Source organism: Schistocerca serialis, chromosome 2 (assembly GCF_023864345.2).
Source record: "Schistocerca serialis cubense isolate TAMUIC-IGC-003099 chromosome 2, iqSchSeri2.2, whole genome shotgun sequence".
Lineage (NCBI taxonomy): Eukaryota > Metazoa > Arthropoda > Insecta > Orthoptera > Acrididae > Schistocerca > Schistocerca serialis.
The window spans coordinates 231,915,742-231,934,052 of record NC_064639.1 but is presented as its reverse complement, the minus strand read 5'-3'; the positions used below and the strand labels follow the sequence as shown (position 1 = coordinate 231,934,052).

The 18,311-nt window shown below is 40.6% G+C and overlaps 1 protein-coding gene across 1 annotated transcript in view; it reads right to left on the bottom strand.

Annotated features, from left to right (window-relative positions):
• Positions 1-18,311, bottom strand: part of LOC126455865 (sodium-coupled monocarboxylate transporter 1-like) — a 129,252-nt gene that overhangs the window by 97,350 nt on the left and 13,591 nt on the right. Inside the window, exons 2-3 of the mRNA XM_050091625.1 lie at positions 10,898-11,116; positions 35-194 (exon numbers count right to left, since the gene is read on the bottom strand). Of these exons, the coding sequence (XP_049947582.1) occupies positions 35-194; positions 10,898-11,112 (375 nt within the window). The 5' untranslated portion in view covers positions 11,113-11,116. The remainder of the gene's footprint in view (positions 1-34; positions 195-10,897; positions 11,117-18,311) is intronic.

Here is an 18,311-nt window from a genome sequence, read left to right as displayed (position 1 = left end):
GTACAACTTGGTCATTTTGCACTGTCGCTCTTACCTCATAGGCAGACGTGACTTGCAGTCCGAAGAAGACGGGCAGGTAGATGTAGTGGATGGCGACGGCGGTGAGCAGCGCCGAGATCCACGACCATCCCAGCAGGCTGCCGTACAGGTACACCTCTGAGGGCACGCCCACCAGCGTTAGGCCGGACGTGTGGCTGCGGCAGCAGCACCAGCGTTACAGTGACTGTAGCTACTAGTAATAGTTACTACTTCTACAGTGCTATCAGATCAGAGGCACCTTCTCTCCTTCCAGCTAGAAACTGTGTAGGAGTTCGATTCTAAAACAGAGGCTAAAGAGCAGTTGCTGTCCTCTCTTTGAAAAGTTATTACTTAAATATCGAAGTTATTTAGTCAATTGGATATATTAATTGTAATTTGCCAGAAGAGGTAGTCACTCTACATAATTCTCCCCTCACTTCTACTATCGTTGTACGTAGCATGACCCTGATAGTGCATTTATTTGACTAAACAGTTATGTAGCGGTGCAGAGCAAGAAATCTGGCTCCGAAGCCTGCAGGACCATAGCAAGGCCGCCAATTTTGCCGTTAATCGGAGGGATACTCTACAGTCCAGACAACTTGGCACTACCAGAGGCTCGCGCACTACTTTAGGGCCACGTTATTAGGGGATGCCCGGTGAGTGTGGCGGCACTTTCTGGGCACCACAGCATGCGTTGGCACTGGAGCAAGTTGTGGCAGGTCTCTCCAACGGAAAATTCCAACCGAGCTTCTATAAAACCACAGGGAACCCTGTTTGTTCTCTCTAATTTTGGACTCCTTCACTCGCATTCATCAGCTGCCGCCCGGCAGCACGTAAACGTGTGAAGAGCTTCCATGTGGAGAGCCACCCCGTCATCATTCCCTCTTGCGGAATAATCAGCCGTTTCCACTCACTTTAGGAGCTCTATAAAGTGACCGCTAGGTTGCCTACCTGCAGTGGTGTAATACGTTTTGGATCTGGATTTTTCCCTTTTAAGATGAGTGTACGCATCGGTGTGTGTGTGTCTGTGTGTGTGTTTGTGCGCACATGTGTGATCCTAGGAATGTGTTCTTCAATTTGAGAGCGTTCTGTGCCCTCGACTAGCTGCTAACATAATGTAGCGTGTCGACCATATTCGGTCAAAAAATTTCCCCATAGCCTAAGTAAGTTGTCACAGAGTCAGCTGCCGGCGGGCGAGAGTGTTACCCATTGAAAAGCAAAATAGAGCCGACTGCTGCAATACGCTAGCAGCAGGATTGAAGACTTTCCTCACTGCCCCCCACGGAAATCTTTACAGTACAGGCCTAAAGTTGTAAAGGAACATAGTCTGGAGTGTATAAATACTCAGCCAATCGCATACTAAATCATTCTCGTCTCAGTATCACAGTCTACTCCACGTACCTGTGAAACCTGGAGCGACAGCCCAGAGTGCAGTACGGGGTCTGCAGACAGGACAGCCTGCCTTGAATCACGAGGGAGCCACCCACTTGCCGGAGTAAGTTTACAGCCATCTTCAGCTGCGCCACCACACTGTCATGATGATCGCAGCTAGAGAATTTGCTGACAGTGGCATTCGAATGACACCACGCTCTGCCTTGATCTTTGTGCTGTCAGCAATGCTGGACCCCTATTGTTTCACATGGGAGGCAACTGGACGCCTCCATCAAGGTGTTCCTGATATCCTATGGTCGAGGGCCGGAATAAAAAATTAACTGAACAAATCTACTATCATCTTGATTCCTCATTTCACTCTCCACGGTTGACAGTCTAGGGGTCATTTAACAGTAAGACGCTGAACTTGGTTCTGGTAGTCGGAAGCTGTACTGTTGGCTAAATTCCATATTAAACTTTTGGTACTCGTTTTTCTGCGACAAATTAGTCTTATGTAAGGGAGATAGGGAGAAGTTACTTTATTTGTGGCAAGATACAGTGACTGTCAAAATAATTACATGGTAGCAACGTGTCGTGCAACTAGGGAAAGAAATCCGCAGTTCCTCTACAAGGAATAAATTATTTGAACATATTAGCCCCAGGTGAACGAATTTTCCTTGCATTACATCTACTCCAGTTACCAACCACCAAATAGAACCGATTTCTTCCTTCCCACTACCGTTCTACTGCTACTTCTAAGTCTGGTGCTGTCATACGGCGCCTTCAGCGTTCATTTCGAAGAGTTTCAAAGTCTTACGAATAGAAATGTAGCCTCCGAGTTACCGGCGCTTACGTATTTTCACCACTACGCCCGTACGCCATAAGGGCGCACGTGTATCGGCCCTGTGGACGGCACCCATATCAAGTACGGGCGCAACTTTTCCATTTGCAAAGAGACCTCATCCAGCAATCTACGAAACTGCCGGCTGCAGGATGGATTGTATTGTGTCCAGTACGGGCAGCAGAAGTCAATTAGAAGTGGGCCTTTACTAAACTTGTGGTAGGAACATCAGGCACTAACTGTGTCGAAACTGTCATGTGAACAGGAAAGGCCTACCAAAGCGATTCAAAAGAAGAAATTTGAAGCAAAGTAAATGACGTTTTTAGGGGAAGAGTCCTATTGTAGCCCTGAACTGAAAAAATAAACCTGATGTACACTGTCTCATCGCAAAATATCAGGCAAACACCAAAGACGTTTCTACACGTTCAAATGCTGGTTAGCAACAACAATAAAGCCGAAAATTGTAGTAGATTATAAGGCGAACAGACTGATGTAGACCGTGTCAGTCAGCGTTACAGATACTACCCATTCGCAAGCAAAACAATGAAGCGGTGGAAAGAAACGTGTCGTTCATATTTTCATAAAATCTGCTGTGAATGGTTTTATTTTGTACAAAGGTGTCACCAACCAAAAAAATACCTCTAATGGAGGTTACAAAAATGTTATCATGGACTTGATAGCTGCAGGAGAAGACATTAGACCATTGGAATCAACACCAGCCAGAAGCCGAGATAAACGTTATGGTCGTCATTTTCTAGAAGAGGTACCATCCACTGCCATTAAATTGAGAACCGCGTGCTACTCACAAAAGAAAGAAAGTGACAAGGAAGTGGATAACGAAAGAAAGTAGGTAGAGGTGCAAAGACTTCAACGTTGGACAAAACGTAACATAATGTTTTCTAGATTACAATTTGAAAGTAAATTACGTATAAATTTCAGATATTCTTATCTGTCATCAAATTTCAAATAATTTTTGTTTCTATTTCCACTCGAAATCTTTACGAGCAAAGTTTAAACATTTCCCAGCGGCAAGTATTTTCATAGTTTTGGCAACGCTGTTACACCACTACTGATGTGAACATGTATACAAGGTCATTCTTACTAAGGTTTAAAAAGCTCCGAAGCGACGTGGTCCCCGCTCAGACAAGCAATTTAATATAAGACACATGGACCGCAAATGTCGGGAAATGCCCGAAAAGTGGGTGAGAAATTAAAGTTGAACATGTAACGTCACCAGATAACGTACCTTGCCGCATCTGTAGTGGTTGATTCTATGGGCCAGACGCTTAGGGTCATCCCAACCTAAATCACGTACTCACGTCGGTGTGGCTTTGGGCCTACGTGCGCGAACTTAAAGCGTGGGGCTCATAGTTAGAGTCTTGCGTCTGGCAGGCAGAACGTTTTTATACGTTAGACAGTTATATGTTTTCACTGAGGTAAAATTTGTTTTTTTTATGATCTTGTCGTCTCCGCTGGTTTATTGAAAAGTGCAATACATCAAAAACCTACCTCACAGCGTCACAAGCAGATCAGTTGATTCTTCCTAATTGTATCGTTACCAGGAAATAATACCTGTAAGAAGGGACAAAACGAACGAAACAGAAAACTAAATTGTCTTTCACTTAGTTACTGCGAGGACATTAATTTTGTAACTTCTACGTTTACAACAGATCACATTTACATAAGGTGTCAGAAATTTGCAGCGTTTGCTCCAATGGAAGTATTTCGTTTGCTTCAGTGCAAATATTGCATCGCTCAATCATCTCTTCATGCCCAAGCCCAATCGCTGCACGTGCGGCGACGTGCATCCTCAGGTGACGTCACATGTTCTGCACTTCCGTTTTTGGGATATTTCTCGGCACTCACGAGCCTATGTGTCTCACACTACCCTTTTCAGTGTCATCCATGTCGCTTCGGTAGCTTTTAAACGTTAATAGGAATCTGTCTGTATAAACAGCGTAGTTCCTTATCTATAAAATATATATTTAGATTAAAGTTCAGTCTTGATCACGTTATGTCTGTTTTAATGAGTAACCGGTTTCGGTTTTTTTATAAAACCATCATCAGACCCATTGGCTCCTTTGGGTTGGTAGGTGGAGCTCTCCTTGCTGCTGTTGACTGCACAGCAGCAAGGAGAGCTCCACCTACCAACCCAAAGGAGCCAATGGGTCTGATGATGGTTTTATAAAAAAACCGAAACCGGTTACTCATTAAAACAGACATAACGTGATCAAGACTGAACTTTAATCTAAATATAACAATTAATTGGTCACTGAATTCCAAAAATGTTTACCAAAATTATAAAATATATGGTTTAAAATGATACTAGATGTGTGCCTTTAATATGGTTGACCATCGTGTAACTATACTTTCAATTTGCTATAGCATCGCCAGCTCACTTGTGCATTCGAACAGGACACATAGTAGTTTTGAATATATTATAATATTTACATCTACAATCTGTAAACCACTCTAAGATGCATCAGAGAAGGTACTTCTAACTTTACCGCTTACAACAGTTTTTTTTTCTTTTCGCGGACGGAGCACGGAAAGTATAACTATGTAAACGGTTCTTTGCATACTGTAATTTTTATTTTTAATCATTTTGTGCCTCAAAAGCTGAATAATGCAAACGTTAATGAAAACAATTACGTCTTTTGACCAGGTGGATTTGCCACACAAAAACTAGATTTGTTCTGAATCAACTTTCAAGGTAACATGACAAATTCTCTAACAGACATCGTACCTCATTCAGAATGTCAGAAATGAGGCATGCCGGCTATGTACGGTCGAAGAACAAACCTAGATTGTCGTTTATCGTTTCCTTACACTAGGTCATGGAAAGCAGACCGACGTTCACGATAATCGTCAGAAAGAAGAATCAGTATGGCAGGAAATGGGACGCTGGAGACATAAACAATGACGATTTGTAAGGGGCAGTCAAATGAAAAGAGACAGACGAAAAAAATTAAGCGAACTGTTTATTATTTCAAAGATGTACATTTAACCCACTGTGAGACAAGACGGTCAATGTCTTCATGGAAAAATATTTGCGGGCCCAAATGAAATCTAATGGGACTGCTAAGGTCATCAGTCCCTAAGCTTACACACTACTTCACCTAAATTATCCTAAGGACAAACACACACACCCATGCCCGAGGGAGGACTCGAACCTCCGTCGGGACCAGCCACACAGTCCGTGACTGCAGCGCCCTAGATCGCTCGGCTAATCCCGTGCGGCCCCAAATGTTGCCAACGTAGTTACTGATACGTTGCAGAAGTTTCTCTGCGATGTCCTTACACATCTCCATGCAGTCCCGATCTCTCCCCGTTATATTCCCATATTTTGGGAGTCCTGAAGAAGGATATGCTCCGGCGATTTGGTTGGGAAACACTTCAGCATCCTCCGTACATTGCGGATGGTTCACCGTGTCATTTTCACATCTTTGGTGAACTGAAGAAAGACATGCGTGAATGTCGGTTTCAGTCGGACGAGGAAGTTCAAGAGAGGGTGTTGTTGCAGATCCGTCAGTGGTCGATCGCTTTCCTCGAATCCGGAATTGATCATCTTGTCTCCAAGTGGGATGAATGTCTTAACGCGTATGTTGAATACTTTGAATTGGAAGCATTCCACGGTCCCGTTGTGGTGGATGTTAGGTTATCATTTGGTTCAAAAATGGCTCTGAGGTCATCAGTCCCCTAGAACTTACAACTACTTAAACCTAACTAACCTAAGGACATCACACACATTCATGCCCGAGGCAGGATTCAAACCTGCGACCGTAGCGGCCGCGCGGATCCAGGCTGTAGCGCCTAGAACCGCTCGGCCACCTTGGCCGGTGGTTATCATTTGACTGCCCCTTATACTGTGCTGAGAACTATCCTCAAGAGCTGAATTTTCAGCCTGTTTTGTTAGCAAACCATATAACGTAACTTTCTAGCACGTTCTCTAATCTCTTTTCGGTACAATCGTTTGACTCTACAAAATGGTTACTGCAAATTGTCATTAGAGAGTACTATTCTGTTTGGCTATTATTCTAATAGCACATTAACAGCATAACAAAATAAATATCAGGAAACACGCAATTAGAGATGAATCAAACGTTAACGTGTGTAAAGAAGTTTTTACAACAAATTCCATTTCATAACGCTAGTTTAAATTTTTAAATTACATGACGAAACTTTTTGTACTGGAGATGACCCTGTTAACTAACCACGAAAGGTTATAAATATGGTATTATTCACATATAAAACTAAATACGCATGTTTAACCTTGGTATGATATGGTTTAAAGTTCTGTATTGGATGGGGTTTCGAACACCTAATCGACTGTTAATTAAGCACAGTCAAGTGTCAGGCATCGAAATTTTCACCAGTAGAGAGATTATTGAAAGTGATACGACGAGACGAAAATTTTCGGCTGACTGATATTCAAACGCAGCAGCTATCGCCGTCATTTCCTAGCTATGAACAGACATTAAATATTAGTTTATTTCATCGGTACCATATGTACGCATGTCTGAACTGGGAACCATATCACTAAATGTTCTGTGCTGACTGCAAATCGAACCCTCGCATATGTCATCTTTGCCGACCATATTCGAAGAAACATGAACTATTGTGTCTGACTTGGGTTCAAATGCTTCAAATGGCTCTAAGCACTAGGGGACTTAACAAAATGGTTCAAATGGTTCTGAGCACTATGGGACTTAACATCTGTGGTCATCAGTCCCCTAGAACTTAGAACTACTTAAACTTAACTAACATAAGGACATCACACACATCCATGCCCGAGGCAGGATTCGAACCTGCGACCGCAGTAGCAGCGAGGTTACGGACTGGAGCGCCTTGAACCACTCGGCCACAGCGGCAGACTGACTGGGAGTCAAAACAGGCGTCTATTGATACTGTTGACAATACGTGAAGAGACGTTAAAACTAATAATTATTATTAATCTCTAGTTTAGAGTGCACATACAATAACGTGAAATGACATGGTAACAAAGTTTATGCTGTATCTGGATTCAGAAATCAGAATCGAACATTTCGTTTGAAATCTTGGCGAAACAACGAAATGATTCAGTTGAAACTTCCTGCCAGATTAAAACTGTGTGCGGAACGAGGCTCGAACTTGGGACCGTTGCCTTTCGCTGGCAAGTGCTCACACAAGGTAGAGCACTTTCCCGCGAAAGGCAAAGGTCTCAAGTTCGAGTCTCGGTCCGGCACACAGTTATAATCTGACAGGAAGTTTCATATCAGCACACACTCCGCTGCAGAGTGAAAATTTCATTCTGGAAGTGATGCAATTGTCTCTTTCTGTGAAAAGGAAGATCTGAGTTCGAATCTCAGTCCTGCACCAATACTTTCATCTCAAGCCCAAATACAATAAAAAATCAGTGCCCAGTGACCTTACATGACGATTGGTTCGTTAGTAAAATAAAATTTCTGATACATGAAAGCTTACTCTCTACAGAGTTTCCACTTACAATAACTTCTTCCGCTGTCGTGGCCCAACCAACATTGACCCTCTACTGGTCAGTAATAAAGGGATATCATGTTTAATATGGATTTAAAGTCAGGCTTCAGCCCTATGTAATATAGTTGGTATTGACAGAGGTAAAATAGATCTGTTCGTATTCGTTATAAACGATTAAAAATGGTCGTCTGAAGTGTTAGTCGAAACTAGATCTTATACGTTCAAAACCAAAGTTATTCCAGCATTGTGTGTTTTCGACTACCGGTCAGCATAGATAATTTCGTGACGGTATTTCTAGTTCTATACTTCTCTCTGCTGGTGAAATGAACTGATATTCAATTATTCATGGTTAGAAAACAAGAGCAATATTTGCCCGGTTCGAATCACTAAAGACAGAACATTTTCTTCTCGTCATATCATTTTCACTCGCCTCGGTATTGGAGAAAAATTTCGACATTTAAAATTAGATTGTCCTTGCTTAACAGTTGATTACAAGTTTTGTTCCAAGTGCCACCCAACACAAAACTTTGCAAGCCGTCTTTACAAGTTTAAACAACCGTACACTTTGTTTATTGTGACTGAAGCCGTACTGAATACTGAAGAGTTTTTGTGTTTAATTAGCAGAGACCGAGAACTAGACGAAGATTTATAGATGTCTTCCAATGGATTTTAGTTCTGAAGAGTTGCTAGGTCGACGAGAAGACGTTTTGAGTAATGAATGTATACTTTGATCGTTGTTGTTTTTGGAAGGTAATCTTACACTTCCTCAAAAACTCTGAAACAGGTTATTTTTATTTGTTGCCTTCCCTTAGATATTACCTAGGACCCTGCCAGTAAAAACGGTATATTCCCTCTGGACAAATAATTAGTTACCACCTTAAAATATCATAGCACTCATCTTCGAACGCCGATTATGAGGCCCTACATCTCTAGAGCACGTCATGGCACTGGAAAGATGTGAATGTGCCAGTTGATTTCGTGGAATCAACGCTGTGTAAAGGGTCGTCAGTATGACGTAAGCATCTGTCGTGTTTGAACGTGCCGTGAATAAAGTTTCCCGATTTGTTTGTATCAAAGCGAAATGTGCAACGCTTTTACAAGGAATGGTGTACCATTCACAACCATGTAACACGATTGTAGAAAGACTCTAACGGACAGAAGTGGTAGACGAGTTTCACAACTTTGTTAACGACAGTTAGTTTGAAATCCTACAAGAATTTCTGCTGTCAGTGTGTGTATGTCCATATCTCAATTTCGGAGCAAACATCGTGTAGACAACTGCATAAAGCAACATTAGGACTCGTGTACCTATCAGAAGGCCATTGCTCACAGGAGTGCTTCAGGTTACACGTCGTCTGTGGGCCAAACAATGAAGAAAGAGGACAATGTTCACTGATGACGCTTAGTGCTACCCACACGAGTGTAGCTCTGAGATGAAGAGGTTGGCACTGGAGAGGAATTAGTTGCGAGTGGTATCAGAACAATCTACTGACTCATGACCAAATAATATTTTTAAAAAAATCATATGGACAGCTATCCCTTGGCAGTTCCTTCTGCCTCCTCACGCTGTTGATCCACAGTTTAGGAATAGTTTGCTACCACGAGGTGCTGAGGTCGTTTCCATGTGATGTGAGGCGTTGAGCACACAGACAGCCCAACAACGCATTTAACCCACCTAGAATAAAGAGTGAACTTCAAGTCAGAGGTCCTTCTTTACTGTTTTGGTTGTGGTTTTTATATCAAGATGTGGGCTCACTCCCTCTGGTTATCGTGAAGAGGATGTTTATTTAAACATTATCAGTAGTCGAGTGTTGCCGTTTTGAATGGTTCTTTGTTTACGTGACCATTACGGCACTCCAACCCCAGTTCTCGATACCAGAAATATCGTACTACTTTTCTGCGAAGGAACAGACATATTTTTGTGACAATATTCACATTTGGTTTTATTAATGTATAGGTACTCCGATGTATCAATTTATTACAGTGACATGGTTCTTGTGTGTATTAATTTCTGTGAGACTGTCATAATCTTTAACTTACTTGTGACCGTTCTGGTGCGAATGCGCACAGAGCAGTCATTGTTTCACTTTGCTGAAGATAAGTTGTTAGTTCGCTTTGTAAAAGAACAGGCAAGCCTTGTGTTCAGTTAAAGTAGAAATTAAATACATGAAGTTTGATACAAAACTGTTTTCTTGATGATGTGACAATTAAGAAGAAGTATATGTGAATTTACAAGATGTTTAATAAAAATGTGGATCGTGAACGCGAAGTCAAGAATTATTTCAACCATACCATTGTTCTGATCTGGGATTGTTTGATCATTAAAAAATTCCTGAAAAACGCATTTGTTAGCTCTTCAGATATTGCTAAAATACAGATCTGGACCTTCTAGCAGTCAAAGTGGAATCACCCTAGAAGCAACAAGATGATCCATAACAACTTCGACGAAATCTACGTGGGAATCCATTCAAGATAAGTACCAAAATTAATGACTTTTTCCCAGTTACTTCATTATTTCCATTCTGACGATACCATCCACAGTTAACAACTTTGTTGTTGCCCGATAAAGCGAACATATGCTCCGTGAGCAACATTATTAATCTGATTTCTAACCTACTTAGCAAGTGGTGGTATTGTTAGACGTTTCTTCTACATCTTCATGAAGAGTATGCTGTAAAGACTCCCGTGTTCCAGGAAAACAACAGCCGTGCTCACACGGCTGCAAGCGTAAGTTTCCTGCTTTTACGAGCACTCTGACACCCTATTGTACCTCAACTGGCTCCTTAAATTATTAAATTTGTTCCTAAAATAACTGGGTTTTGGGACAGTGAGTGAAACTTAGGCATCAACATCGCCATAAGCCCACAATTTGGTGGCTACATGGGACCAGCGAGGAGCTTTGGAATGTTATGTTACGCAAGGAGAAGCTTGAATGTGCTCTTCCTCATCAAAAGGAGGTAATCATCAAGGCTAGACGTTGTTAGCTTCTTGTGGCACTGGGTGACTAATTTCTTGTTTGTGGTACTTATTTACTAGCATTTGTATTGCTAATTCTTATTTGGCTGCAGGTGCCCGTATATTTTAATTCTAATGTAATGGAGAACAATGCCTGGAATTTTACGCTCCCGAGGATGTATAAAGAAGAAGCAAGTTCGATGTTAAGAAGGTTGGTTTTGTGTGGTTTGATGGTACCTGGCAATCTGGGAGATGGCAATGGGCAGGACGCCCATCCGCTTGCCGCCGTGCAGATAGTCGGCCTTGGAGGTGGTCTGTTCCCGCCGGAAGAAGCCGTAGTAGACGCCCACCGCCCCGGAGACGACCAGCATCAGCAGGAAGACCGCGTGGTCCAGCCATTCGAACCTCAGCGGACCCACGTCCAGGCCCGCAGCTGTGCCGTTCAGCGACATCTCCCTGCCGGCAGGTCACGTTACTTACATCAATACGGTTTCCGAGACCTTCCTTCCAGAAAAAAAAAAGAACAATGCGATCTGGTCCTTCACATACAGCACACGTCTTCTTATATGAAATTTCGAGCCCACTTCATGGAACTCCTCCACAGTCTAGAGAGGACTGTCATGTCCTCAGCAAATACTAGACAATGAAGGCGAAATTTAATTAGGAAATTCTTATTAATATCTGTAACTTCAGTTTCATTCTGTCATTATCCCATTACCTTTTCCAGAAATAAAATGAATAGTGATCGCCTAATTCATACATGTGTCTGCCTCTTGTTTTGTTTTCGATTTTTGATATCATATTGGTCAAAGTTTCTTAGATTACTTCACCTCTGTTTTCATCAACTTGTGATTCTTCTAGAATGTCGCACTGTATAATTTTGAGAATTTAGTGGATGATTTTAATGTTTAGAATGTTTTCTGCTCATGATCACCTTTTTAGAAATTCCGAGTGATACTATATAAGTAAGTGACCTTTGTATCGTACACTTGTAAGTAATGCTTTATAGAAAATTTTGTAGCCGACTGAAAGTGAGGTAACTATTCTCAAATTATTTATATACCGAATGACCAAAAGTGAATATAAATTTGAAAACTTAATAAACCACGAAATAATGTAGATAGAGAGGTAAAATTGACACGCATGCTTGGAATGACATGGGGTGTTTATTAGAACCAAAGAAAAACAAAGTATTGCTGGACGCGTGAAAGATCTCTTGTGCGCGTCGTTTGGTGATGATCGTGTGCTCAGCCGCCACTTTCGTCATGCTTGGCCCCCCAGGTCCCCAGACCTCAGTCCGTGCGATTATTGGCTTTGGGATTACCTGAAGTCGCAAGTGTATCGTGATCGACCGACATCTCTAGGGATGCTGAAAGACAACATCCGACGCCAATGCCTCACCATAACTCCGGACATGCTTTACAGTGCTGTTCACAACATTATTCCTCGACTACAGCTATTGCTGAGGAACGATGGTGGACATATTGAGCATTTCCTGTAAAGAACATCATCTTTGCTTTGTCTTACTTTTTATGCCTATTATTGCTATTCCGATCGGATGAAGCGCCATCTGTCGGAAATTTTTTTAATTGTTGTATTTTTTTTGGTTCTAATAAAACCCCATGTCATTCCAAGCATCTATGTCATTTTGTACCTCTCTATCCTCATTATTCCGTAATTTACTCAGTTTTCAAATTTATACTGACTTTTTGATCACCCGGTATAATAATTCTGCTTTCTGAAAAACTGAGAAAAGTAAATCACACTGTCATTTTTGTCAATTCTCTTGCAACACTAGATTTCTCGTCACACATTTTTAAACATCGGATCTAAATTTCTGCCACCTATTTTCAACAGTCTGGCAGTTACATCCCCTTTGCCTTCCAGTATTTTGTTTTCTGCGTCTTTTCTTTTGATGAACGATAATTATTGTTTGTCTTATAGCTGAGTACTGTCTTCTGGCTTCTGCTTTCTTGTACTCAGCAAATTCTTCTCGTTCCGAGAACCCGCGAGGTGGTGCCAATAAATTGGAGGAATTGGTGTAGTATTTTGCCCCCACTGTTCGGTCTATACATCGAAAAACCAATGTCTGCCAAAAAATAAAGGTTCAAGAGTAGGATTAAAATTCAGGATGAAAGGCTATAGCTGATGACATTGCTATCCTCAGTGAAAGCGAAGAAGAATTACAGGGTGTGTTGAATCGAATGAACTGTGTAATGAGTACAGAAAATGCATTGATAGTAAATCGAAGAAAGAGAACCTAACAAGAACTAGTAGAAATTAGAACACCGAGAAACTTAACATTAGAACTGGGGATCACGAAGTAGACGAAGTTATGGATTTCTGCTGTCTAGACAGCAAAATTACCCATGACGGATGGAGCAAAGAGGACTCAAAAGCTGCCTGGCACCTCCAAAAACGGTATTCCTGCCCAAGAGAAGTCTGCCAATATCAAACGGATGTATCATTTTGAAGAAGAAATTTCTGAGGATGTAAGTTTGGAGCACATCATTCTATGGTAGCGAGACACGGGCTGTAAGAAAACTGAAACAGGAGAGAATCGAAACCTTTGAGACGTGCTGCCACAGAAGACTGTTGAATATTACGTGGACTGGCAAGGTAAGGAATGAGGAGGTCTTCCGCAGAATCTGCGAGGAAAGAAACATATGGAAAACACTGACAAAAAGAAGGGATAGGATGACAGAACATCCGTTAAGATATTACGGAATAATTTTCATACTACTAGGGGAAGTTTAGAGGGTAAAAAATGTAGAGCAAGACAGAGATTAGAATATATCCAGCAAATAATTATGGACGTAGATTGCAATTGTTGCTACATATGGCCAACACAAGAGGCGATCTGCTGATAACTGTTCAGCACTAGGCATCGAGACGATAGTCTGCGTAGCCATGCTGTTAGCTGCCACGGAGGAGAGCAACAATACAGTGGCCCGATGCATTTGCATTGCAGAGCATACAGGGTATTCTGAAGTACCTCCAGAGTCAACTTGTAGAAATGCTCTGTTCACTGTTATGTGTCTTTTTCTATATGCCTTATTGTTTTGTCGCAGTCGTCTTCTAGAGCCGCTGGGCTTCGATAAGGGGGGGGGGGGGGGTAGCTTGCGGAGTGTTTCATTGATGCAGAAGGGCAGCCGAACAGCAAGCGATGAGTTTGCTCTTGTTAGAGACAGTGCTGATCGCTAGTTCCTACTTAGCTCCGATGGATGGAGTCACGAAATGGCCACATTACTACTACATTGACAATAATGATTGACCTGAGCCTGAATAATTACTTTTATGGTTCTGAATTGGATTGGTGTTACGGGGTAACTTTACAATGTATCTTTATTCAAGTGTGTAATATTCTCGTAATGTATCAGGTGTATACAAGCAAAGTGGTTAATGTTCAGGTTTGGTAATGACAAGTGTTTTCATTATATTATAAAAACAGATTCCTTTAATTAAATCTTTTAATTCAAAAGCAAGTCGGTTTTTCTTAAATCATAAATACAGATTGGGTCTATTTAGTTCGGCTGATTACAAAAGCCAAGAGGGCTTTTCGTAAAGAGATTACTGTAAATTGTAGATTTGTTTTCCATAGTTTTACTATTAATAATATTGTTGTAATGAATGTTTCTAGCTTGTTTTAATTAAAAGGATCGACAATCGCACATCTACTCACTCCATTCCTTATTCTGCACCGTGATAATCTAATCTGTCACTATGATGTTCCATTTGTTTTTGGACTTCATTATTTCATCTGTTAGATAAAATATATTTGTTTCCCTGTAGCTCATTTCTCGTCCTATTAAGCATTGTGTAGACAGGTACTGGTCTCAGAGGTCACGTAACATTATTTTCCACACATCATTGGTGCTGTCATTACTTTACATACATTTTAAACAGTAGATCTCTTCTTACTATAATCTCTGTAGCTTTCTGTCCACACCATGTTTTGATATGTTAGTATGACCATACCCAAGACAAAAGTTCACATTCTCTAACTTTCTTAACCTCTGTTTTTAATTTAGAGGTATTTGAATTACATTCGTTTTCTACTTTCAAAAGCAGATACCATCCTCGTTGCATATCAACATTCTTTTCGTCTGACACGAATTGTTATCTACAAAAGAGCATTTGGTCTAGGGTAAAGTTTTAAATTAAAGTGTTTTGCTAAAAAATTTTGCCATTTCTATATGACATCGTAGATATGTGAATTAAAAAGAGTAAATGATACAAGGCACTCGTGAATAATTACATGGGTTACTTCAGATTGAGCTTTTCTGTTTAAATTATTAATATATGTTCTGTCATACATTATTTGTATTATTCTTATTAAATTAAGCGAAACACCCAAAAAATTGAAACACTTTGTTTAATACCTTGTAAAACTGCTTTATAAATTTCAATAAAAGCTACCTCATTTGGTATATTGTCTGTAACCAAGCGTGTTCACCACAATAGTGAAATCTTCATTACCATCAACATCAACATCATTTGTTTCTTTTGTAAACTTTATGGAAGACTTTAAGTAAATTTAGAATGTAGGGGAACGTGTTTGTCGCTGTGTGTCTACCTTGTTCTGCTTTCAACATCTGATTTTGTGTTTTCTTTGAGCACCCATTCTAGTAACGTATCTAAAATAGTTACAGCATATCGTCTAGAGTACTGGTACTGCCAGACAATACCGCCATCGGAAAATTAGGCCTAATCACGCAGTCTCAGAACATGTATTGAGGCAAAACAAATTGCCATCCTTGTTGCAGATGCCTTGCTGCATTTATTACAGCTCTGTGAGCGAAATGTAAAGACAGGCGTATAAAACAGAATATACAATCTAGAGATGGGATATACTATTTAGTAACTGAAAAAAATTCAAATAACAATCACTTTACTGAGTAAAGTTAGTGCTGCAAAACTTATTTCATTGTTTAGAATATTCAGGAACGTAACGAAAACAGCAGCAACACCCTGGTGTCTACAGAATCTAAACTCACAGAATTTGTGCCATCATATTTCCAGAGAAAATAAACGAGCGATGATAACTCCAAAAACGCGGTGAAACATTTTTCGGCTATAAAATAGATCCTTTTAATTATATTAGATGGAGTTACGATCATGGAACGCAAAAATACAAAAATATATCTAATTATTAGCGTTTGAACTGTTTTTGTTAAACATAATGGCTAAATTAATTTGGTTCTTATAAACTTCTTTCTGACTTATTTCTGCAGTGGGCAGCAAATTTTAAAGGTTAACGAGTATTATTATTTTAGTTCTTCATTGCTATATGTGTGTCTAATTTTGTTTCACTTCTTCATGCTTGTGATGACGGATTTTTCTTTAGGGTACACTGTCTCCTTATTTCTTGTTTTAATGCAAGTATGTGTTACACAAAGTCTTATAAGTTCCTCTACATATTTTAATGTTTGTAAGAAATATATATTATTTACGAGGGGATTTTGAAAAGTCCGTGCAAAAATAAAAACTTCTTACGTGTTTGGGGTAAACCATTTTTATTTTTCGACATAGTCTCCTTTTAGACTTATACACTTCGTCCAGTGCTGTTCTAATTTGTTGATCCCTTCCGAATAGTAGGAATTGCCCAAGTCTGCAAAGCAGCTATTAGTTGCTGCAATCACCTCCTCGTTTGAATAAAATCTTTGTCCTGCCAGTCATTTCTTCAAATTTGGGAACTAATAGTAATCCGAGGGAGCCAAGTCTGGAGAATAGGGGGGATGTGAAACGAGTAGGAATCCTGTTTCCATTAATTTTGCGACCACATCTGCTGAGGTGTGTGCTGGTGCATTGTCGTGATGGAAAAGGACTTTTTGCGGTCCAATCGCCGGCGTTTTTCTTGCAGCTCGGTTTTCAAACGGTCCAAAAACTATAAATAATATTCACCTGTAATAGTTTTACCCTTTTCCAGATAGTCGATGTGGATTATCCCTTGCAAATCCCAAAAGACAGTCGCCATAAACTTTCCAGCCAAAGGAATGGTCTTCGCCTTTTTTGGTGCAGATTCTCCCTTGGTAACCCATTGTTTAGATTGTTGTTTGGTATCAGGAGTAGAGTAATGCTTTAGAAAAAACGCCATTTTGTCTATGTAGTGCGTGATTGATTCTCTTGTAAATTTTTTTTTTATTTGTGGACACAATCACATATTTATGACACAGTCATAACCGGTTTTTGCCATACAATGACCATCTTCAGATGCTAAGGACGGCATACACTGAACACGGGTTCATGTGCTGTCAGTAGTAATGTATCCATGTTTCATCCACAGTGGCGAAACGACGTTTAAAGTATGCGGATTCTTCCTCCAAACCATCCTTGCAACACTTCACACGATTCCGTTTTTGGTCAAGTGTGAGGAATCGCGGAACCCATCTTGCGGATAGCTTTCTCATGTCCAAATGTTTATGCAAAATATTATGTGCCCGTTCATTCGAGATGCCAACAGTATTAGCAATCTCACACACCTTAACTCTTCCGTCATCCTTCACCATATCATGGCTTTTATCAATGATTTCTGGAGTCGTAACCTCCGCAGGGCGTCCAGAACGTTCAGCATCACTTGCACTCAAATTGCCACTCCAAAAATTTTGAAATCACTTATAAACTGCTCTAATCGAAGGTGCAGAGCCGCCGTAATGTTTATCAAGCTTCTCTTTAGTCTCCTAACGCGTTTTGTCTTTAATAATGTAATGTTTAATCACAACACGAAATTCTTCTTCGTCCATTTTCTGACAATCAATCGACTTTCTTGATTCACACGTATGACAAACACAAAGAAATAGACCAACATGGCTGAAGCTTGGTGTGCATTCTTTCTAAAGACGCTGCTAACTAAACATGACCTCGATATGCGCCGGTGCTGCCATCCCTCGGACTTTGCACGTACTTTCGAAAGGCCCCTTGTATTATTAAATGTTGTAGCCAGCAAAGTTAATATACAAGGGTTAGGAAATTACCTTTGCAAACTTCTAGGACTTGTAGAAGGAACTGAGTCAGATACGTAAATGAGGCTAGAACCAGGTGCTGAGAGTGGTAGGATAGACATGAAGTGACATCAGCCAATCCGGCCTAAGTACCCCCCCCCCCCCACCCCGCGCAACATGACTACACTGTTGCAAACCTACCTAACAATCTCGTTATAAACCGGCTGCAGCAAGGAAGCGTTACATGGGCTGCTGTTCAAATAATTATGTACTCACTACGCTCTAAGAGTTCTAGAAGTCTGTAACGGGAATTTTCAACACCCATTTAAGATCAGTGTGAGAATTGTACAATATGTTATGAGTAGGAATGAGGATGGAATGGAAGTGGTTATCGTGAGATTCTCTGCCATGCTGGTTCAAACTTAGAGCTGATTATATGGAAATGTGGATTTTAAAACAGCATTAGAGTAAAATACAGACTGTGTAACTTCAGCTACGGTAGCGAACGTTTATTGCAGTTTCGTTAACGACTTGTGATAATAAGTACACTGTTTTATGAGCTATAGAAGGAACAAGGACGTCCGTGATGAAGACATTTTTTTCAGTTAATAAGGGTGAAAAATATTTAATTTAATAGTTTGCACATGAAATTGCGTACTGTAAGTCAAAGGAGATATTTAGATGACAATCTGACTGATATATTTATTTTC